This window comes from Chelonia mydas, chromosome 9, assembly GCF_015237465.2.
Source record: "Chelonia mydas isolate rCheMyd1 chromosome 9, rCheMyd1.pri.v2, whole genome shotgun sequence".
Classification (NCBI taxonomy): domain Eukaryota; kingdom Metazoa; phylum Chordata; order Testudines; family Cheloniidae; genus Chelonia; species Chelonia mydas.
The window spans coordinates 75,296,253-75,321,160 of NC_057855.1; the positions used below are offsets into that span (position 1 = coordinate 75,296,253).

Genomic DNA, 24,908 nt, shown 5'->3' on the forward strand with positions numbered 1-24,908 from the left:
CCAGCCATTGACTTACACTCCCAAGTGGCTAGAATCCTCTCTCCTTGTTATGTTTTCTTTCTTGTCTGGAAATGCTGACTGCCCTGACACTTATGCAGCCGTAAATCCCAGTATGAGATGTTAGTTTCTAGTCAAGATGGCAATAATGCAAAACCAAGTTATCAAGGTTTGGCCACTCTATCATTTTGACTGTGAGATTGTATATTGGGAATTTATCACATAGCCATTCTGTACCTGAGTGCCAGAAGTCAGGTGCTGTAGTTATTTAAGAGCTAAAATATATTGAACTACAGGGTCTTTCTTTATCTTGCTCACTGTATGGCTGTTTCTCTTTCATTCAAAACAATGGTAGTGCTAAATAAATATTATTTTTAAAGTGATTTTTTTTTTGCAATCCACTTTTTTTGCACTCAGCAAGTAAGCATTTAAACTCCAACCATTTCAGGACATAATTAGACCTAATGGGTTGCTTGTAATGTGTCAGGAGATTCAACATGTGAGAATTAAAACAAATGGCTAAATGGAAGTGTCTCTCTTCAATTCATTGTGGTCCTACTGTCTTTATCCCTGACAGCTCTGAATTAAAATAGACTTACACATTTTCTGGTTGATGGTGTATTAACGCTATTAAGAAAGTTGCTGGAGCAAGAACTCTTTGGGATCAGATCCTTTCTTTGAGCTGGCTGTGCTGAGTAAGGACTGGCCTGTAATTTGCAGTAACATCATGGTCTGTAGAAACACCAGTCTTAATAATGCTGTAATATGCTTTTTCTTTTATCTACAGTTGGTGTTTAATACAGTGCTAAAATCAATTGAAAGCTAACTTAATCATGCAGCTCAAAAGAACACAGCATCTTGCAGGTGACTTTGTATATCAAAGTCCTTTAATTATTTGCTCTTTCCTATTATTAGTACAACGAACAACCATTTCCTGCATTCTGTAAGAGAACTAATTAAGCTCCAAACCAACCCACACCTCCTCTCATTTAAAAAAAACCCTGTATCTAGTAAACCCAGAATATACACTCATAGTAAAGCTGAAAGTTTTTATTATATGTTTGAAAGAAAACATACATAGGTGTGAAATTGAGTTAACATATCCTGTATTTTCAGAAGGCAGGAAAAAATTGACTGAGATTTCTAAAGTAAGATAAAATTTTTATATTTCCTGACTGGTCCCATGTTTAATCCTAGGAAAACATACCAAATGTTGGCATCGTTCAATGCAAGAATTTGCTCCATTCCCTCCATAAATAATCTCCAGAGAGAGATCTACCTGGACTTACATATCTTGAGTTCTCAAAATTGAGAAACCTGTTATCTGATGGGCTTATCTTCACATGGAGAAATCCCCGATTAACTCCACATGTGGACACTTTGAAAGCTAAATTCAAGTGAGTTAAGCTAAACAGGAACAAGGTACTCTTATTCTGGAATAAGAATATCCATAGGTGTAGTGAACAGGGGTGAAAGTAATATTTACCAGTATGGGGGCCTGCTCCGGAAGGGGCGGGGCTGGGGATCAGCCTCCCCCAGCCAGCCCATCCGTGATGCCTGTTCCGTGCCGCCCGGGGCTCCGGCAGCGATTTAAAAGGGCCCGGGGCTCCGGCCGCTGCCACAGTAGCAGCAGCGGTGACCGGGAGCCCTGAGCCCTTTTAAATCGCCAGGGCAGCTGCCTCTTTTTCCCCTCCCATCAGCGGCCCTGCCGGTAGGGTCCCTTCCACCAGGGCCACCAATGGTGGGGCAAAAGGAGCAGTGATGTTAAAGCACTGCCGCAGCAGTGCTTTAAAGTCAGCTGCGTACAGGCCAGTACCGGCTTCTTACCATTACACTGTACTGGCCTACTTTCACCCCTGGGAGTGAATCAGGAATAACTCTATGTGTAGACAAGCCATTAAAAATGTGATTCAGCAGTTGGATCACCTCCATTTGTTATAGCCTGGTCAGTCACTTCCTCCTGTACTGCAGGCAGTGCAGTCTTCATTGTTAGAGGTGTTTCTGTCTTGGAAATGGAGTCCATTTGTATTTGGGGGTGTACATTGAAAGACTTTTGAAAAGATTCTGATGTGAAGTAATAAATGAATGGGTCAAAGCAGCAATTCATTGTTGCAATGCATAATGTGATTGGGTACATTGTCCTAGCAAATCTCTCCAAGGAGCAGTTTGCTATGGCTTGAGATCGCACAAGAGCATATAAGAAAAGTATGGAATTGTAGGGCACAAAGCATACTACAAAAATGGCCACATGCACAATGATCATCTTTAGTACTTTCTCTTTGTTTGTCCCAATCTGAGATAATGTAGCAGGTTTCCGGAGAGTCTTCAGAACCAGTGAAGAGCATGTGAGGTTGATTAGCAAGGGAATTATGAATCCTACCACTTCAATAAATATAGTGATCTTAGACAAATAGGTCTTCCAAACAATTTTGGAAAAACCCTCAAAGCAGGTTGTGCTAGTGTTGGAGACGTTGGTTGTGGAGAACAATGATGCTAAAATTCCTCCACTGAGGACTAGTATCCAGACTCCTGCACACACAATGGCTGAATTTCTCCTTGTCCGAATGGTACGAGATCTGAATGGGTAGACAATAGCCAGGAAACGGTTGACACTAATGCAGGTGAGGAACAGCATACTGCCATATATGTTGGTGAGAAATGCAGTCCCTGAAATCTTGCACAGTGTGTCCCCAAAAGGCCAGTGCCTGTTGAAATTATAGAATATTTTAAAAGGCAAAGTGAATACAAAGAGCAAGTCAGAGACAGCAAGGTTTGTCATGAAAATAGTTGTCTCGCTTCGCATTTTCATTCGACAGCAGAAAACAAACAAAGAGGAACAGTTTGTGATCAAGCCAAGGATGAATACCACACTGTATACGGCCCCATACAGGTTGTATTTAAAGGAATCATCTGTCAAACAGGTATGATTATTGCTGTGGTTTCCCATTCCAGGTTTGTGACGTGCTTTTGGAGGCCTTCAAAGCTGAATTCAGTGGCATCCATAAAATAAGTTAGTGAGCACACTCTTCCTTAAGAAACACATTCTAATGTTGTGGCTTGAATCGCTGGTGCCTCATATTTGTGATGTCCTGTCGTCCTGAGGAAGACACAAACAGTCAGTTCTGCAACTCTGTACATGAAAACACACAACCCCTTTTCCCCAACACCACCACTTTCACATGTTATGGAGCATATTCTTACCACTGCAGATATTCAGGGTTTTTAAAATGTTTATCAGGTACATTTTCTTAAAGATACATCCCATAGGTAGGTATCATGGAGTAGGTATCTTTATTCTACTTTAGAAATGTTGTGATAATGGTAGTATTTGGTTTACAATATATTTTCTTATATACTAAACCAAGAAATTTGAAATGATCTGGAAATACATCAGGAAGGAGAGTTTGTCACAAAGGCCAGTTAACCATCCAGATTCTTACTGAAAGTCTATGGCAGTTGGGTGCCTAATTTACATTTGTGCCTTGAATAGGATTGCCAATCCTCCAGGATTGGCCTGGAGTCTCCCGGAATTGGCATCAATCTCCCAGTGACTACTGAAAGCAATCTGGGAGATTTTAATAGGATATTTTAAGAAAATGAGATTACGTCATGTTGGTGGTAAAAATCTCCCAGAATAGCTTCAGTCAGAGTTGGTAACTTCTTGAAATAAACCTCCCCCTAAAATCCTAAATAGGAATGGACCATCAGGTTTGGGAAACAAAAAACAAAACCTAACTCTAAAACATCACCCTTAGCTAGAACTAAATAAGATTCTGAAATGTTCAGATAAGCTCTTGGAGCTATGCAGAGAACGGAAATTCTATTCTGTGAAGGATTTTGATATTTGTCATTTCTCCGATTAGGAACGAAATCCCAACATTTTGAAATTCTCTCTTAAAGAAAATTCTGAAAAATATTTAGATACAACTTGAAACATTTTGTTTTGATTTGCATTTGTTTTAAAAAAAATTCAATTATACTTAAATAATTGAAACAGTCATTTAAAAAAATCAAAACATTTCATTCTGAAAAGGTCAAAATGGGACATTCTGAAATTGTTTGGAACTCTTTAATTTTTTCTCAAACAAGATTTTGGCAAAAACATGTTTTCATTAAGTGTTTTGATGATTAAACTGTGTTCCTTAGAAAAGGGTTCTAGTGAAACTTTTCCAAACAGCTCCTTTTTCACTTCTGGTCTTTGACTAGGATCAGAACAGGAAGTATTGGAAATCCCATAGAAAATCTGGTCTCATGAGACTTCCAACCCAATTTAGCAGGCTCTAAAGATTTGGATTGTTCTGATAAGCATTTGGTTTTTTACACTTATTAGAACTAAATACTTGGAACCCTTTTGAAGTACCCTCATTAACTGTTTTATCTTGAGTCTATTTTTAAGGCCTGTGCAAAGAAGCAATCAGAACGTTTCTCAGATTAGGGAGAGAATAATTTTTTGAGCATGGCTGTATCTCTGAGGAAAGTGGGACAAGGTCAGACAACTGTAGGAGGAGTGTCTGCACTGTAAAATATAGCAAACCAAATAGAGAATATAAAGCTTGTTTCCTGTGATCTAACAACTGACCTGGTAGGTAAAACTATAGAGCATTTTTGACAGATGAAACCACTAGTTAGGAGTTGGAGCTGCATCAAAAAGAGATCTTGTGGCAATATAGATTAAATAGCAAATTTTAGGTGATATAGGATACATTATGATTCTCTGAAATAATTGAAAACATTTTTGTAATTAGAATATGTAAGCAAACAACTAATTGAAATGAAGCATGGATTAAATCAGGATAATTGGATGCATATTGTCTAACTAGTAAAATCAAGCGTTTTCTGTTTTGTATTCCCAGTGAGAAAAAGTACATTGTCAGACAATATTTTTTGCATGCAAGTTATCTGTAAACCAACTGTAAGAAGTCCAGTGCTCAAAACTTTACTAAAACCTACTCTACTACAATGAAAAGAACAGAAACTTCTCATTTTCCTCATCACAAAACGTCATCAAACGACAGGCATGAATTCTGGCCCAATCTAGGAGTGACCAGAAAACTGTACATATACTGTAAATACTGCAAAAGCAGCATTATATGCCAGTTTTCTAATCAGTGCCCTGCCTTGTCCCTTAGAGATTATTCCTGCTAAGAGCACCGATCTGTGTATAAGTAAGCGCATAGGAGTTAGTGCGGAGTCAGATCAGATGGACCACGGCCCTGATCTCTAAGCCTTACCTTGGAACTGCACCTGTGTCACAGCGCGCTTACACAACAGCCTCTCTCTAGGTTCTGGAGGAGCCAGGATTGGGGCAAAAAACTTCTACCCCAGGCTGCCCCGTTTATTCATGGGCTTCGTAGGAATTGCTAACTGTATGTGCATCGGTTTGTCTGAATTTGGTCTGTGGTTTCCTGGCAGTTTTTGGCACACGCTTTTAAACACAGTTCAGTAAACTTCTTTATCTTTACTTATGTTTGAGATGTGCAGTTGCTATGAGGATCCTGGTTAACACACTCAAATCAGAAGAAGACATACCTTTATCTGATAGCTGTTGGCTGTGTGGCATGACAAATGAGATCGAAGCCAACATTCAGATGTTTTCTACACTACAAACAAACAGACGCTTCCTTATGTGAACTGTCTTTAAAAAAAAAATGTAGGGGGCAAAATGCTCTTCTGGTGTCTCTCAGCTTTGTAATCCACACATTTTCTCTCTTTCACTATTTCAATGTCTGCTTTACTAAATTCATGACAAATTGAATTTCATTGCCAAGCAGTAGGAAACAGAACACAGAAGAAAATTCCACAGAGATTTGTTTTGGAAGAGATACTACAAAAATACACTTTCTTTAATTGTGAAGTAATCTAAAAATTATCATAGGATGACCTACACATTTAGCTGGCTATACTATATCAAATGAATTTGTATAGGTTTTATATTTTGCCTGCCTTTAAGGCAATAATTAACCAGGTTCACAAATATATGTAGTTCCAACAGGGATGGTTTGCCTCATAACTTAAACCTCAGTCTACTATATTAACTTCCTGGCTTCTAACCCACATACAGTATATAAACAGACTGCACTTTATCTCCATCTGTAATGTTTATGTTGAAATTTAACTTGCATAAATAGATTTCTTTTTTTTCCTCATTGAGAGCCAGGTTTTCCATGTGGCCTCAATGTAGGTTCCATATATGTCCAAATGTTGGAGGGCACAATTTTGGGAACCTATGTTTCTACTCACCCAAAACTTACATCAGATCGTTGGATATTCAATTTTCCCAATTTGTGTACGTGGTCCTGCATTTTGGCAGCCCCAGACTGTGCATTCAGAAACAAAGGCGTGCATATTTAAAGGGTATTTTGAAATATTTACCATTATTGTTCACAGTCAAGCTATGTTATATGCCAGCAATATGAGCTACATACAATGCAGCTCAAGTGCTCTGGAGAAAAGATGCTGGATCATTTAATTTTTTTGTTTTCATTTAACAAGGAGTCACATGGACATATTTCACTTTCCTGGTGCATCAGTCTGAGAACTGTCTACCACCAATTGTCCAAACTAGGTTATGATCTAGAAAATATGAACCCATGTTGTTTACCAAATTACTCAAACTGAGTCATTCACTTTCAATTACATGGTGTCAGGGTCTATAATTTTAATGCTTTAAATATAAGATACATTCTCCTTCTCTCTAACCAAAATTAAATCAACAGCAAATTTTCCCTGCCTGTCATACTCACCATCCTATCACTCATTTGGGAAAGATTAAGAGGATCTAGCTTCACGTTTTTAACATGCCAAGTTCAGTGCACATCAAATAAACAAAGTAACTTGGAATTCTGTTTTTCAGGCAGACCAGATCTTTAGATTCATTGTCCGCTGTACAAAGTGTACAAATTCTAGTTCAGCAGTTGTTAGAAGTGATGCCATAATGGAATATAGAAAAGTGCTTTTACATTAGAGTAGTGAATAACTGGGAGCTTCACGTGACTCTACATCTTTTGTCAGGTACGCCAGTTCAGCCCCACTGAGAGTGAAGCCAGTAGTGTTGCAACAGATAATTGACAGTCAAGCTTGCTCTCACTCAATTCTCATGTGCTATAGGGATCACTTTCACCTGCCATGCACTGAAAATTAAGGAAATCGCCTAGTCTTTCCTAAAATACATTATCCCTTTGTTTCTGACTCCATTGTCCTTACGCACTATGACACTCATTATTGCCACATCGTAGCTTCTCGAGGCACTGTAATTATCAAATATATTTACTTGGCTTCCAGAGAGCTTTTAATTTGGGAAAGAAGTATATTTGCACTGAAAATATTGCTCTTGACACACAATAAATGAACTGTTCAAAAAAAAAAAAAAGGAAAAACTGAGCTCGTCTTATTTTATTCATGAAGCTGCCTTCTTTTTGTTGCTTTTGACATCTCTTTCCCTACACCTTAGCCATTGGAGACCCAGTATAATACAGTATGAACTCAGTGCTAACTGTAAGTATACCTAGACATTCTAGGTAGGGTGGCCAGGTGCCTGATTTTCGACCAGAAAGTCCGGTCAAAAAGGGGACCTGACAGTGTCCGATCAGATCTACTGACCGACACTCAAAGTTCGGTTACTGTGGGCAGCCCCTACTCAGTCAAAGCTGTCTCCTACCTACATTGGGCGGCTACAGCACCCAGCTGCGGTTGCGCAGGCGAGTCCCTCCTAACCCAGGAAGGGGGAAGCGGACCGAGGAGGGGGTGGGGCCTCAGGGCAGCAAAGATGCACTGTGGAGGATGTTCCAGAACTCCTGATGGAGTGTCCGGTTTTCAAACATTATGAAGTTGGCAAGCTTAATTCTAAGTATATTTCAATCCCCCTCAGCACAGGTGGAGATGGACCTCTTGAGGTCCCCTTCAGTGCTATATGTCTGTTTTATATGTTATGCATAAAATATACATTAATTGGATCACTTTTACTTTGCAAAACTACTTTGGAATCAAAACTTACAGATCACATCATCTCAATACATTTGCTTCTTTCCCTTGCTTTTTATACTAACTTAGTGGAGATGTAAAGTGATTTGAACATTGTTAACATGAATATTTAAGAAGTCGTGTGGGTATACAACAAATAAAAATTAAATGGCTTGTTGATTTTCTTAGTTTGACTCAGATTGCCAAAGCCTTTCAAAATTCTGATGGAATTATTGTGCTTAATGCACTTTATGACACAAAATAGTGTTACACAAATAGAACCAAATTTTGGAAGGTGTACCTGTGTGCATGACAGAAAAGCCATAGGCCAGGAGGTGATGCGACAGAATTGCTCTGGATTTCCTCATGCAAATAGGCTAGCGTACAGGCCTTTCATGACCAAAGAGTTGGGGTGCAAGGGTCATGGGGTCTTGGCTGTATGATTCCGTACATACAGCCTCTGCCCCAGTAGTAGACCATTATGTATTGCCCTTGCACACAGCATGACAACTTTTCCTACTCTTGGCAAGAACGGCATGAAAAGGCTTTTGCATCATTATTGTGCATCCAGTTGATAGAATATAAAGATATGGCTCCACAGTGTGTAACACTGCACTAAAACATGTCTTATGCATCATGTCTGCGAAGCCTAGTGAGATGAGTTAAGGTCAGTCACTATAATCACTGATTTGGAATTTTCTCCCTTTTGTCTGTTTCTAAAGTTACTTGGATTAGGTAGAGGTTTTGGATGGGAATTTATTTTGGTCTAAAGACAGTTTTAGTTTTTCTTCAGATTTATTAGGGCATAAACCTGTGTAAGGGCTGCAACATGTAGATTCTTCTAGACTTGCATGAGAACTACTGATATGAGACTGTAACACATCTCTGTAAATATGGACCCTATAGATATGGTTTGTTTTCTTAATGCAAAATGAGATTGTGTGACAGATCTAAGGTATTTCTAATAGACATGTCACGGTAGCATCTAGGTATCAAGCATTTCTGGTGTCTTACAAGGTTTAAGTTAAAAAATTAACAACCCTGAATCCAGAACCCCCAGCTAGCATTTGGGATAGTAATAAAGCCAGCTCATATGACTTTATTGTGAGTCTTGCAATATATGTTGATTTTTGTCTCAAAGCTTACATTACTCTTTCTTTTTTTTTTATGAAAAAGTTTTTTGCCCTTATGGTTAGGGGTGTCATTTCAGAAAAATTCTGAGATGGGAGCAAAGTTGTGTCAGCGTAGAGGATGTTCTCTGTCCCAAATAGGATCACAAATGAGAAACTAAGCAATTATTGCTTTCCTAATGACAGGTTTCAGAGTAGCAGCCGTGTTAGTCTGTATCCGCAAAAAGGGAGTACTTGTGGCACCTTAGAGACTAACAAATTTACTAGAGCATAAGCTTTCGTGAGCTACAGCTCACTTCATCGGATGATTCCTTCATTCCTAATGTCATCCAAAATTGAGGGGGGGAGGGGTGTGCAAAAAGTGGAAGAGATAATGGTAGGATGACCAGATGTCCCGTTTTTAAAGGGACTGTCCTGTTTTGGGGGACTTTTGCTTATATAGGTACCTATTAACCCCCACCCCCTGTCCTGTGTTTTCACGTTGCTATCTGGTAACTCTAGATAATGGAGCATATAGACCTATGAAAAGTTGGGATGGGGGGGGAGACAACTTCCCCCTTGCCTTTAGCAAATGATGTCCCTGCTTATGGTTTTGGAGAGAGAGCCTGAAAAAATGATCTAAGTACAGTCTAAAGGCTCAAACAAATCTGTTTTTCGGGAACTCATGATTTTTGAACGCTCAGGTCTGGCAATATTGTAAAGATATGAGACAAGTGCCGGTAAAAGACTGATCTTTATTTCCTGGCCTCAGTCGCATAACATAGGGTGGGGTCACAAAAGGTTGCCCCCTGTCACACAGCAGGAGTAGGTGTTCACTGACTCCATTGGCTACTGGTAGAGGAAACAGTGTTTTTTTTTTTTTAATTGGACATTCATTTGAAATAAGGTTAATCTAGAATTAGATTCAGGCACTACACCTTCCCCTGCTAGTTATTGTGGTTTTAAAGTAACTTTTTCCTATTTTCAAAAGTTTTTTTTCCTCTTTCCTGTTGATGTGTGAAAAAGCCACATGAACAGAAGAAACTGGTTGACGGACAACAGAAAACGATGAAACTGTCTATAAACAAAGTGTTGTTAAATGTACAAAGTAACTGAAAGCAGAAAAGAGACTTTTTTCTAATCTTGCAACTCTAGTAATCCTAGGTGTTATCTGTGACAATAGTAGGAAAACATATTCAGATAGAGTGTGACTTTTAAGTTGTCCCTTAAAAGCCTCTAACTCCAAAGAGCCAAACAAGATCCTCCGACACACAAACATGCATATTTTAACAAAGCAATTTACTGTTAGGAAGACGAAATGTAGGTTACAGCGAAAGGGAGAGTTTTCTAGTGCCTTACAATAAGGGAAGGAGTCAGGCTTTCATTCGTGGCTCTGGCACTGACTTGCTGTGTACCTTCAGCACCTATATTATCTCAGTTTCCCCATATTTACGAGCACAAATGCTACTTACCTTTGAGCTTTGCAGGGAGTTTCGAGAGGGAGTTCTCCAGGTGAAGGAGGAGCAAATACGGGACCCTTGGGGCAAGTGGCTGTCTGTAGTGTGTCTTTGTGTTTGGGGGTTACTTGCTGTGTGCTGAGCTTGTTTGTCTGTTTGTTTGTTTGAAGGACCGTGTGCTGTGGCCGGCAGTTGGAAGCTCTGAGCTTCTAAACAAGGTTTGAAATCTAGAAGCCTATGTTCACTGGCTGAGCCTTAGTCAGGGGGCGGGGCTATCAACAAGGCCAGGGCTTTATAAAGCAGTGAGCAAGACCAGGGACTGCTAACAGGGAGTTTTGAGAGGGAGTTTGGAAAGGGGGTGAGGTACACTTGCCATTGTTTAAAACCTTTAAACTAAACTATAATCAAAACTCCTTGATTTAAACAAAAACCCTATTGTTAACCTAGGTAGCTGTAGGAGAAAATGCAGGCAGAAGCTCAGCAGCAGAGTGGGGGCTATCCTGTTTATTGCACTCAGTGTAGCATGTATGATTACCTGCCTCTTGTGGGTGGGTGACGTGTGCATTTGGTGCAAGAGCTCCTGGCCCTCAGAAACAGTGCATGGGCTTTGGAGGCCAGGGTGGCGGAACTGGAGGAGCTAAGGGAGGCAGAGAGGTATGTTGATGAGGCTTTCCGAGACACTGCAGATTTGTCCCACCTCCGGTCAGACCGCCCCTGCACTGTTAAGGAGGATGAAAGGCCCAGAGAAGGAGAGGAGTCAATGGGAACAGAGGTAAACCTTCCCATAGTTGGGACCCTCCTTCCAGATGATGTTGGGGTATCCTCTTGCACTGAGGTTACCTCTCTGGGGGAGGGAACTCCAGTCATTAGGAAAAGGCAGGTGTTAGTAATAGGAGATTCGATCATTAGAAACATAGATAGCTGGGTTTGTGATGACCAGGAGAACTGTATGGTGACTTGCCTGCCTGGTGCAAAGGTTTTGGATTTCTCGAGGCATCTAGATAGACTTATGCGTAGTGCTGGGGAGGAGCTGGTGGTCATGGTACATGTAGGTACCAATGACATAGGGAAGGGTAGGAGAGACATCCTGGAGGCCAAATTTAGGCTGCTAGGAAAGAGACTGAAATCCAGGACCTCTATGGTGGCATTCTCAGAAATGCTTCCAGTTCCACACGCAGGGCCAGGTAGGCAGGCAGAGCTTCAGAGTCTCAATGCGTGGATGAGACGATGGTGTGGAGAGTACGGGTTTAGATTTATTAGGAACTGGGGAAACTTTTGGGATGGGGGAGCCTATAAAGGAAGGATGGGCTCCACCTAAACCAAAGTGGATTCAGACTGCTGGCACTTAACATTAAAAAGGTTGCAGAGCAGTTTTTAAACTAAGAGATGGGGAAAGCTGATTGCTGCAGAGGCGCATGTGGATCAGACAGAGACTTCTCTGAGAGGAGAGTTTATTGATAGAGATTCTCTAGGTTTTAGTCAGGAGGAGAGGATGGAAGAGGATAAAGTATGGGCCAGATCAGACGAGAAACATTCACATAAAGAATCTGACACATCAGAAAAGGGCAGACAAATAAACGGTGACAAGTTTTTCAAGTGCTTGTACACAAATGCTCGAAGTCTAAATAATAAGATGGGTGAACTAGAGTGCCTCGTGTTAAAGGAGGATATTGATATAATAGGCATCACAGAAACCTGGTGGAGTGAGGACAATCAATGGGACACAATCATTCCAGGAACATATCGGAAGGACAGAACAGGTCGTGCAGGGTGGGGAGGGAGTGGCACTATATGTGAAACAAAATGTAGAATCAAATGAAATAAAAATCTTAAATAATCCACATGTTCCATAGAATCTGCATGGATAGTAATTCTATGCTCTAATAAGAATATAACAATAGGGATCTATTATCGACCACCTGACCAGGACAGTGATAGTGACAAAGAAATGCTAAGGGAGATTAGAGAGGCTATCAAAATAAAAATCTCAATAATAGTGGTGGATTTCAATTATCCCCATACTGACTGGGTACATGTCACCTCAGGACGAAATACAGAGACAAAATTTCTCGCTACTTTAAATGACTGCTTCTTGGAGCAGCTAGTACAAGAACCCACAAGGGGAGAGGCAACTCTCACAGAATCACACAGAATATCAGAGTTGGAAGGGACCTCAGGAGGTCATCTAGTCCAACCCCTTGCTCAAAGCAGGACCAATCCCCAATTTTTGACCCAGATCCCTAAATGGCCCCCTCAAGGATTGAACTCACAACCCTGGGTTTAGCAGGCCAAAGCTCAAACCACTGAGCTATCCCTCCCCCCAGTCTAGTCCTCGATCTAGTCCTGAGTGGAGCACAGGATCTGGTCCAAGATGTAACTATAACAGGACCGCTTGGAAATAGTGACCATAATATAATAACATTTAACATTCCTGTGGTGGAAAGAACACCCCAACAGCCCAACACTGTGGCATTTAATTTCGGAAAGAGGAACTATGCGAAATTGAGGAGGTTAGTTAAACAGAAATTAAAAGGTACAGTGACTAGAGGGAAATCCCTGCAGGCTGCACGGACACTTTTCAAAGACACCATAATAGAGGCTCAACTTAAATGTACACCCCAAATTAAAAAACACAGTAAAAGAACTAAAAAAGAGCCACCGTGGTTTAACAACCATGTAAAAGAAGCAGTGAGAGACAAAAAGGCATCTTTTAAAAAGTGGAAGTCAAATCCTAGTGAGGTAATTAGAAAGGAGCATAAACACTGCCAAATTAAATGTATTTAATAAGAAAAGCCAAAAAGGAGTTTGAGGAACAGCTAGCCAAAAACTCAAAAGGTAATAACAAAATGTTTTTTAAGTACATCAGAAGCAAGAAGCCTGCTAAACAACCAGTGGGGCCCCTGGACAATCAAGATACAAAAGGAGCACTTAAAGACGATAAAGTAATCGCAAGAGAAACTAAATGAATTCTTTGCTTCAGTCTTCACGGCTGAGGATGTTAGGGAGATTCCCAAATCTGAGCTGTCTTTTGTAGGTGACAAATCTGAGGAATTGTCACAGATTGAAGTGTCACTAGAGGAGGTTTTGGAATTAACTGAGAAACTTAACAATAAAAAGTCACTAGGACCAGATGGCATTCACCCAAGAGTTCTGAAAGAACTCAAATGTGAAATTACGGAATTATTAACTATGGTTTGTAACCTGTCCATTAAATCAGCTACTGTACCCAGTGACTGGAAGATAGCTAATGTAACACCAATATTTAAGAAGGGCTCTAGAGGTGATCCTGGCAATTACAGACCGGTAAGTCTAACATCAGTACCGGGCAAATTAGTTGAAACAATAGTAAAGAATAAAATTGTCAGACACATAGAAGAACATAAATTGTTGCACAAAAGTCAACATGGTTTCTGTAAAGGGTAGAGTTCTTTGAGGGGGTCAACAAACATGTGAACAAGGGGAATCCAGTGGACATAGTGTATTTAGATTTCCAGAAAGCCTTTGACAAGGTCCCTCACCAAAGACTCTTACGTAAATTAAGTTGTCATGGGATAAAAGGGAAGATCCTTTCATGGATTGAGAACTGGTTAAAAGACAGGGAACAAAGGGTAGGAATAAATGGTAAATTTTCAGAATAGAGAGGGGTAACTAGTGGTGTTCCCCAAGGATCGGTCCTAGGACCAATCCTATTAAACTTATTCATAAATGATCTGGAGAAAGGGGTAAACAGTGAGGTGGCAAAGTTTGCAGATGATACTAAACTGCTCAAGATAGTTAAGACCAAAGCAGACTGTGAAGAACTTCAAAAAGATCTAACAAAACTAAGTGATTGGGCAACAAAATGGCAAATGAAATTTAATGAGGATAAATGTAAAGTAATGCACATTGGGAAAAAATAACCCCAACTATACAATATGATGGGGGCTAATTTAGCTACAACTAATCAGGAGAAAGATCTTGGAGTCATTGTGGACAGTTCTCTGAAGACGTCCACGCAGTGCACAGCGGCAGTCAAAAAAGCAAATGGGATGTTAGGAACCATTAAAAAAGGGATAGAGAATAAGACAGAGAATATTTTATTGCCCTTATATAAATCCATGGTACACCCACATCTTGAATACTGCGTACAGATGTGGTCCCCTCATCTCAAAAAAGATATTATGGCATTAGAAAAGGGAAACTAAAATGATTAGAGATTTGGAACGGGTCCCATATGAGGAGAGATTAAAGAGGCTAGGACTTTTCAGCTTGGAAAAGAGGAGACTAAGGGGGGATATGATAGAGGTATATAAGATCATGAGTGGTGTGGAGAAAGTGAATAAGGAAACGTTATTTACTTGTTCCCATAATATAAGAACTAGGGGCCACCAAATGAAATTAATGGGGAGCAGGTTTAAAACAAATAAAAGGAAGTTCTTCACACAGCGCACAGTCAACCTGTGGAACTCCTTGCCTGAGGAGGTTGTGAAGGCTAGGACTATAACAAGGTTTAAAAGAGAACTAGATAAATTCATGGAGGTTAAGTCCATTAATGGCTATTAGCCAGGATGGGCAAGGAATGGTGTCCCTAGCCTCTGTTTGTTAAAGGGTAGAGATGGATGGCAGGAGAGAGATCACTTGATCATCGCCTGTTAGGTTCACTCCCTCTGGGGCACCTGGCATTGGCCACTGTCAGAAGACAGGATCCTGGGCTGGATGGACCTTTGGTCTGACCCAGTATGGCCATTCTTATGTACCTCATGGGTGCTGAGGCTGAAATAATTGATGAAATCCTGGCTCCACTGATATCAGTAGCAAAAAGCCAATTGACTTCAGTAGGGCCAGGATTTCACCATGTTTCAGTGCTGTCGATCCCAGATGAAATGCATTAGACAACAAGCAAAGTTTTAGACTACTCCAGAGCTGGGGCCGTCTGAACCTTTGGCATAATCCTGGGTCCCAACAGGCCCTTCAAGCAGCCAGGAATCAGCGAGGGGTAGACACACCTTGGCCACACCCCCTTTCTCTTGGCCTCTCCCACTGTAGGGGTGGGATAGGAGAAACTGTGGTGGTTCTGGGCAGTGTCCCCGCTCCCACTGCCCATGAGAGCCCAGCGCCTGCACTGCCCACCCGTGGCGGCGCTGCATGAACCCCGGACAAAGGGGCCAGGGCCATGGCTGGGCGCAGACATGGTGCGGGGCTGGGTCACCTTGGAGACAAGCCCCACCCCTTCTCCCAGGATCCTGCTGCTGCCATAGCTGGCCTATGGCTGCCTGACAAAGGGCTGCACACCAGTCCGAGCAAGTGAGGAGCAAGTCTGGTGTCCTGCCAGGGCCCAGCTTGTGGGGCGGGGGAGGGGTGTTGGTGAACAAGCAGGTCCCACCCCATAGGGATGGCTGGGCCTGCCTGGGGAGTCCCCACTGAGCTGCCCTAGCCTGCAGCACTCGCAGCAATTGGGGGAGGGAGCAGTGGCATGTAACCCCCCACACCTTGCCTCCGTTTGGGGAGGCAACCCCTCCTGTCCCCCAACCTGCACCCATGGTCCTACAGCTCCTTTTTGCACTAGCAGAGGAGAATAAAGTGGCCAGAACAGGAGCCAGGATTAGGGTTGTTCTTCCTAGAGATTTTTCTTCACTGAATGTGGAAAGGGAAACCTGATCTATATAAATTATAATCCTAAAGGATCACCCTTTGTTTCCTTTTGGATTGATCAGCACTGTTGTAGACTCTTCTAACAGTCCTTGGAGAGCTACAAGGCGTTTCCTGTGCATGGCGACTTCTCTGTGCTCTATCTGTTTTGTGTTTAGCTCATTAAAACGTTTTCCTTTTATCGGAATAGTGAACTGACCTAACCAATGATCATATGCTGACCTTCAGGGCAAGATACTTTTTTTTTTCCTTTCACTAAAAATGCCTTCTTCCCAGACCCCTCATCCCCTAATCTATTCTAAGATTAGAGCTACATTCCAGTAGATGTTTCAAACTGTCACCATAATGTGTGTGTACACTGATGTGGTAAACTTGATCCTCAATTCATATATATTAATGGATTATTAGTAAAAAGAGAACTCAACCTTTTGGGCCTAACTTTCAAAGGAACCTCAATATGATGTCTGAAGACTGAGACTGTAATTTTGCGTGTGTCTTTTTTCATGCCCGAGTCTCTTACTGGGTGGATCTCTCTTTACACTGGTATAGCTAGATCTAATGTAGTGCTGCTGTTGGCCAGCATAGCAGTAGACCATGCAAAATCTGGAAAATCCAACAGAGAATGTAGTATAGAAAACAATCAATGAAAAATTATTTTAAAAACCCTGTTATGCTTGTGACCTAACCAGTTAGCCAATGTTTGGAATTTAGTAGGTTGTTTCCATTAGAAGGAGAAAATGATGTTGGAGTCAGGTATTTCTTTGATGCAATCCCATTTATTTACAAAGAATGTACAAAGTCCTATTTCCCTGAACACAAGAGGAATCAAACAGGAAGGAGTTTCTTTGTTCCAAGTTCAAAGTCCCTTTCCAGCCAGCACTCTGCCCAAAAGTTCCCTCTCTCTTTTGGATTTCTCTCTCAGCCATGTCTTCAGTGCTTCTCTTGCTGTCTTGCTTGGCTTTTGGCCTGCTTCTCTGCATGTTCTCTGGGTGCTTCTGCTCTCACATGCACACCTCTATCAGATAATTCCCAGTAAAACCCCACTGCCCAATAAGTCACTTTTCTGACCAGCCTTGCATATGGCCTGTGTTTGGGGCAGGGGCTCCTACACTTTCATCTATCTTACTGTAAAAAGAAGCTTAACTGCATCTTACGTTTATCCTGAATGAATGGTGTCTTATGCCCACCAGCTTCAGTGACGTTTCACTCAGCCTCCATCAGAATACAAATAAGTCTCAGGATTTTGCAGTTATAAAACTCTGTGATGAGGGGATTACAGGTTTGATCTCCTTTGAGGTGCTTCATTCCTCCCCCACTGAAGTCAGCGGGAGTTGAAGGCACTCAGCATCCCACAGGAGTGCTCCAGAACTTTCAGGATGTGCACCCTGCACTGGTTTGGTAGGTGATCTTATTGATGTAATAAGGCTCTCTCAAAGGGCCTGATCCTGGAAAGTGCTGAGCACCCGCAACTCCCACTAAAGTCTATGGACTAGATCCTCATCTGGTGTAAATGGCCGTATTGCCATTTACTGCACTGGAATGGTGCTGCTTTGCACTAGCTGAGGAGCTGACTATTTTTGGGTATGTTTACACTGCAATGTAAACTCAGGGTTAGTAGAACTTGAATTAGCAGACCCTGGGTTTGTTAACCCAGAGCTTGAGTGTCTACATTCATTTGTAACCACAGGTTAGGAATTGTTGAACCTGGGGTCCCAACGTGAGGCTCCAGCATCTGCACTGCATTATGGAGGCCTGAGTCCAACAACCCATATCCGAGACTTCCTAGTGCCCTCCCAAAATATGGCTGCTCTAGCTCTGTGTTTGTGGTACAGTATGGGGGGAAAATTGACTGTCCACCAAACTTGACTGTCCAGAAGACAAAGAAAGTTGGCCGGTGGGATTGTGAGATACATCTGGTGGACTCCCAGCTGGTGGAGTCCAATGGGCCTGCATCTACACTGCAGAGCAACAGGGTCCCAGCTGATTCAGTCTCAGACCCTCCAACTCATGGGCTCCTGGGACCGAGCCCTGCATTAGCACGATTTGTGTGTAGACAGAAGGGGGGTTAGGCTTGAGCCTGAGTTTGAACCCTGAGCTTACACTGCAGTCTAGACATAGCCTGAGAGTTGAAGGTACTCAGCACCTTCTTGGAGTTAAATTATCACATGGTTTTGGACATTAGGCATCCATATCTTATATGTCACAGGTACCTTTGCCAAAACTGATGTAAACTGACCTAGAGGCTTGATTGGTGTTTTCATAGAAGCATCTATACCCTCTCACAGAGAAAATGTCATATTCCTAACCAGCGTTCTCCAGTAAATCAGGCTTTTATTTTGTTTTGTAAATTGAAAAAAATTCAGTAAATTATAATGAAAATACATAAGAGAAAACACACCCGAGTGCTGAAAGCTAACAGACAGCGAGAGTTGTGACATCTTACTCCTTCAGTAATAAACTACAGGGAGCAAAGCTATAATAATGGAATAAAGCTAGAATGATTTGTCCTTAGAAAAACGCAGATTCAGAGACACCATAATTTCATTCCCATAATTCAGTGTCTAGATGCCATATTTCCAAGAATGACAGAGAATGGTGGGAACACTACAGCATGGTTTGAGGGGAGGTGGTGTTATTTTTGAGTAATGCAATACAACTCATGTTTAACTTGAAAACAAAAACATCTTTCCAGATGTGACTTTCTTTGTGAACATACATAACTTTTTGAAGTATTATGAAAAAGCATATTGTGTGTATTTCATTAAGACCTATGATACAAAAAGCAAGCTATTGTTGCCTTCGTATGTATTCATTTCTAAAGTTGAATGACTGATGAACACTGTTCAAATTCACTTGCTCAAACTTGCCAAGCTAAAGATAGTATTTGAATTTTCTAGAAAACAAAACTACAAATAATTCGGAAACCTCTCTCATTTAAGGGGGATCAGGACAGGCTAAACTGTTACTGAAACTGAACTGGTCTTCACCCTTTCAGAGCACAGTCTCTCTTGAGTAAATGCAGGAGATGGTGCATTTGAGCAAAACATGTACCACCACTGTCTGCTCTGGTGAATAGATAACTTCTCTTTCCAGTAAAATAATTAAGCTTCTGTGAAAGGTGGTGGCTTCAAGTCCCCAGAGCCTAAGTCATATTATTTATGGAACAAGCATAGCAGCAGAGCAACCCTTTATACCCACTTGACCTGGTAAGACCCCACTGGGGATGGATGGGGATTTCAGGCTCCATACCCATTCAGTCCTATGTCTGTCTGTTGGGATAGTTAAATAGAATGTCATTTGTGGCAGTAGACAGCTGTCCATGCAAATGGCCAGGGACTGGATTGATTTAATCAGCTCGCTTTCCGTATGGAAGGCCAACAATGTGTCATATGGTAATTAATGTTCTTCACTACCAACCTGGTCTAAATTCTAGCAGGCAAGCTAGGGCTGCAATCTTCTATAACTAGATGTCATGTTTTGGTGAACTCTAACAAACACAAATATATCTTAAAAAATTAACATAAGTAGACTGACCAATCAGGAAGAATATGGATATAAATACTTTGACAATTGTGGTCAAATTGACTGAAGAAATCCTATAATATTAATACAAATACAGAGCAATTTTATAGTGATTTACACGTAGACAGCTCTTTGTAAAGATTTAATAAACCTTGTAATGCTGTTAATCCTATGAGATATGGCAGGGTTTTAATTATGGTTTTCCCTATTTTGGAAACTGATCCAGAATTTAGAGGGTCTGGTTTTGCACCACTGAAGTCAATGGGGACAGGCTCAGACCCAACCTGCATGTAAGGGTATGAATTCTCTGCAGAGTTGGCCTGGATGTGAGTGACCACACTGTAAAACCACACCCAAGTTTCTGTGTCCTAACTGATGCTGTGTTCCCCCATGCGTGTCATTAGGACTTCTGTGGGCAGATCCCATGAGTCTTCATGCTGCAGTAAGCTGAGCTGCTCTGATTCTTTCCCAGTGAATTGTGGGAGAAGTTCTGTTCTGAGCACATGGGTGAAATTGTGGGAAGGAATTGGTGGACTATCAATAATGCAATGATTTAGACTGCATCCTCACTGCAAAGTGGGTGGGTTACCCGTCCAAGTGAAAGCAGAATCTCAGCTCTAACCCAGGGTTGAAAGCACTTCTCTCAGGTGAGAGGTTTTTGAGGTTGGATAGGACAGGGGCTAGGAGCGACACCTGGGTAAAAGCCTGGGCTAATTCTGAAGTGCAGACATACCCTTAAAAGTGGCAGTACTAGATACTAGAGTGTAGGTTTCCTATTCCTAGTCCCATGTTCTATCGTTTTGTTTAGGGTGACCAGATGTCCCGATTTTACCAGGACAGTCCTGATTTTTGGAGCTTTTTCTTACATAGTCTCCTATTGTCCCCCATCCCCGTCCCTATTTTTCACCACTTGCTATCTGGTCACCCTACTTATGTTACACAGCCTCTAGGGGCGGAAAGTGCTACTGCTAGGATTGCATCTTTTCTGCTGCTTGTGATCTGCAGCACTTAGAAACTATTAACATTAATATCTCACTTCGGTCAGAAAACATGACGAGAGACAAGTTGATGTATTTTCTTTCTGTTCCTTGTCAAACCACATCTCCTGAAATGAAAGTTAACAGGTAACTGCATTCAGGCATGATTCTATTTGTACTTTCTCTGTATGTTCTGAACTTCTATCTCCAGAATTTAAAGGACACTGGTTTTATCAACTGACCTAAACCTAGTCAGGAGAAGTCTCATTTTTAGTCTCTAAGGAGTAAAAAGAAATGTACACTGGGTCCTTTCTCCCCTTCCCCATGTATTTCAGGACTCTTTAAGTTAATAAGTTTTGAACTCTTTAAAGTAGTAAGGTTAGCTTCCTGCTAGGTTTGCTTTGGCTTTCATAGAACTAACAAGAGAAGGAGGATGGAAAAAGTATTGTAGGGTGAGAGGATATCCTCACTGAGCTTTGAACTTCCTCATCCTTTAGGTTTTGCTAACTATTCTATTCATCTATTGGAGTAATAATAAATTATAGAACTGCCTTGTCTTAAAGAAAAACTCAGCACTGTTATTTAAAAGTATTTGTGCTGCAAACCGTTCTTGAGATGGTGAAAAAACTAAGGGATTTTTATCTGTAATTCTCTTTTTAAAAGCATCACATTTTAATAATAACTAAGCATCTTATATGCCTAATAAATTTTATATTTGATAAGTTTTTACATATACTTATAGCCAAATCATGGCCCTATTGAAATCTATGGGAGTTTTGCCATTGATTAAAAGGGACCTGAATTTGGCTGCAAATGAATGCCCCTTAATTCTTTAAAATAAAACAGTTTTACAAAATGAGAAATGTTGACTCTTATACTCAGTTCTGGAAATATAGTTTCTAGGGCCTTGATCCTGCAAAGATTTGGACTCGTGCTTAACTGTATGCACTATCACAGTGCGCTTAGCATAGAAGTCTTTGCAGGATGACAGCCTAAATTAGCATTGTTTAATAAAGAGCTTGCTTGTTTAAACCTAAGTTAAAGAGTATCTTTCAGATACTGAATTCAAAATGTTAAAAAATGTTCTAAACAATTTATTATTGAACAAGCTGCTATTATTTGGATTAGCTGAAGCACATTAATTAGCTAATTAAACACAACTCTAACAGAGGTCCTTAATTTGTCATACTGACTTCAGGAGATAGTGTGCATTGCAATGGTTTGCACTGCAATAATTCATAGCAAGTAAGTAGTTTTGCAGAGTAATTGCATTCCAAAAACATGGAGATAATCTTTTCACTGTAAACATGTTGCTACATCACTGCAGGAAACTAGCACTTCTTTCATAGAAACAATATTATGGCTTGGGCAAGAGAAATGAAATCTTTCCCCAGATAAAAGTATTGCTAAGTTAGTACTAAAATATTCCACAATTCAAACCTAGTGGGCTAGATTTATTTCGAGTGAAATCATTTTATTGGCTCCAATAGTTACAGCTGGCATCAGTCTGCGCAGAGATTTTAAAAGTATGAAAATCAGATTCTCAGAGCTGACATTAAATCTGTACACTTTTATAACTGAACCAGAAAATTAATAAATAAAAATAGAAACTTACCCAAGAGATATAGGGCTAGAGATAGCATACCTCCAGACAGCTACCTAGTTAGCAGTTTTCAGACAGATTCCTCTCTGGCAGTCCATAGATTTATCCATTTTTTTTTTTAAATAAAGGTTTGTTTCATCCCATAAGTAAAATCTGCCTGCTCTAGCTTTTTACGGATTGTCGTTCATCCTTTAAAATGTGAGGCTACTAGCAGTTATCTCCTTTCCTTTGTTAGGGGAGAGAAACTGCTGAATGTTGCAGCCATCATGCCTTAGGAAACAGGACGCAAGAGAAGGCCCAATGTCTATGCAGGATCTGTGGGCAGGGGGAACTCCTGGGGGTCTCAATGGGAAATGTTTTTCATTGGATAAGAAGGCATTATTAGTAGCTGTGATCCCGCCCCGTCCTCTGTGCTTTTAGTCACCAGTCATTGGGCTGATTGTGTTTTTCCCTGAAGCGCCTTGCCCAGGAAAAGCACCTTTCACAGTTAAGAATTAGCAGCTTAAGTACAGCTCGACAATAGATAAAGCTTATTTCCTGAGCGGTTGGTTAGCTGACACAGCTGGTGTGTGTGTGTGCTTGCAGCAGAGTATTGCTTTAGACTAGCAAGTGTAAAGCAAGGGAATACCCAGGACTGAAAGCTCAAATTTTGTTTCTACAACTACAGTGATTTCCCCCCCACCCACCTACCCAATTAAAAAGGGGGGGGGGGGGGGAGGAGAGATTTCTGTGTCAGGCATGCTCCAGAGAACACCCTCTGGCTGCAAAATGAAACTTTATAAAGATAATATATTAACATCTTTCCATACTTCCTATTGATCTCAAATTCTGTGTGCAACTGTTTAGATAAAAATGAGCTAGAACAGATTAGACTCTTGCTCTGAAGCAGTTTGCTCTGAAAGCCTTAGGTTCCTGCTTAAAACGTTTAGGAGGTAGTTTGAATTTCAAATGTTTGTGGAGATCATTATAAAGTTCACAATCTCCAGAGAGGTAGCACTTCTCAGGTCTTTATAGCCCAGTCTGCTAAATCTTACTGTCTCAGTAAATCTGGCTCCTGACTTACCAATTAACCAGGAGTTTTATTTCTATCTCTTACCTTCAGTGCCGGCCCTTCAGCTAGGAAAAGGTTTTCGGGTGTCTTCTGTCTGGGAGGAAGAGCAATGTTAGTGGACAAATTATTCAGCTTTGCTTTCTTATGGCAAGTAGTGGTCGGTTTCTTTTCTCCCAGCCTTCTCCAGCCCTCTGCTTGGGATCCTGAGTCTGCTTTTAAACTTTGGTTTTTAAAACTTAGCCAAACAGCTCACATGCCCTGATTTCATTTTGTTTATTCTCCTTTTTCTCCGCTCTCTTCTGGCTGCTCTCACAGGCAGCCAAGGCCAGTAAACAACTCATTGTGAAGCTGGAGTGAATGTTATTCCTTGGACTAGTGGCGGGTGATACAGCACTGCAAAAAGAGAATTCTCTGTCTTGCTCCTACAGACTGTGTGTGTGTGTGAGAGAGAGAGAGTCATCATGACCAGCTGCCATGGGTTTTTATCCAGTCGACTCTCAAATAACTTTTTGAATCTCACATTATAGCAGCTTTAACTCTCAGAAGCACAGACACTGTGGTAGCCCTTCTTCCCTTGACCATAAATGAATTTCATCCTGTCAGGATTCACTTATTCTCCCTTTAGACTGCATAAAAAGACCTACATAGATTCAAATGGCAAGTGAAGAATTTGCAAATGCTTTTAGGTGCAAAGTGAAAATGGGTCAGTTTTCCCTTTTGTACCTGGGATTTAAAGGTGAGAGAGAATATAGATGAGTAATGAAGATATGGCTGAGGAGATAGCAGCAGTGTTAATTTACAGAGCAACACACAACTGAAAGCTCCCCTAGTAACCCACCCACAAACAGATTCATCACATTTTTGTGGGCAAAGGATATGGGAGCGGAGGGGTTGAGGAGACTAAAGCCACTATCCCAATCCAGAAGCAGGGTGTAGGGCTGCAGACATGCTGATCCCCCATTTCTGTGGTCAGTACCCCAGTTTATGGGCTGGGATATAGTCGCTGCTGGCTCGCCACACTTCTCGCATAAGGTAATAGGGACACTGACCATATAGTGGCAGATTGTATGGTCTATCCTCCATTCTCCTCCCATTGCCGCTTCCCAAACCAGCCTGTAGGAGGCTGACACACAAACCTTTTCAGCACACAGGTGTGCAGAGAACCTATCCCATACACCAGTATGGGTAAACTAAGGAATTCCCTACACAGTTCAGCTGCATGCTTTAAATGGTGTGGAGGACCTCGTGCTGGCTTATTGCACCAGAGTAAATTGTATCCATAGATTTATACACATAGGGAAGTCTGATTTGGCTTCCTGGAAAATAACGAAAATTGATTTTATCATAATAGGCAATGAGAATTTTACGGCTGACTTCAGAGAGAGCCCGATTGGGCCTTTGCCTTTCAGACTGAAAAACAGACATTGTTTCAGTTTCTTGCCTCTGAGTGCCCTCAGTACAAATTAACTAAACCTGAAATTTGCACTTGAGGCCATCCTGAAGGTGTTCAGCAAAAGAAATGCAGCTTAGCTGATCTGAAGCTGTTGTACAGCTGTAGCCATGTCAAGCAGAGTCTGAGGGGCTAGAAACCTCTGTGGATTAGTG

General features: G+C 41.2%; 1 protein-coding gene and 1 long non-coding RNA gene across 7 annotated transcripts in view; one reads left to right on the plus strand and one right to left on the minus strand.

Moving 5' to 3' along the window:
* The window catches only part of LOC119567093, a 244,613-nt gene that overhangs the window by 42,023 nt on the left and 177,682 nt on the right, over nucleotides 1–24,908 (plus strand). The window lies entirely within an intron of this gene.
* Nucleotides 1,033–23,738, minus strand: LPAR4 (lysophosphatidic acid receptor 4). 6 transcript variants are annotated; one of them, XM_043523091.1, is made up of 3 exons: nucleotides 23,349–23,704; nucleotides 5,527–5,592; nucleotides 1,033–3,094 (listed from the first exon to the last, which is right to left on the minus strand). In XM_043523091.1, the coding sequence occupies exon 3, from the start codon at nucleotides 2,942–2,944 to the stop codon at nucleotides 1,895–1,897; it is 1,050 nt and encodes a 349-aa protein (XP_043379026.1). In that variant the 5' UTR covers nucleotides 2,945–3,094; nucleotides 5,527–5,592; nucleotides 23,349–23,704; the 3' UTR covers nucleotides 1,033–1,894. The 6 variants fall into 6 exon arrangements, 4 of the variants coding, with proteins under 4 accessions (XP_043379026.1, XP_043379025.1, XP_043379027.1 ...); XM_043523090.1 differs by lacking the exon at nucleotides 23,349–23,704 and adding an exon at nucleotides 22,265–22,692; XR_006284076.1 differs by lacking the exon at nucleotides 5,527–5,592 and having other exon boundaries at nucleotides 23,349–23,738.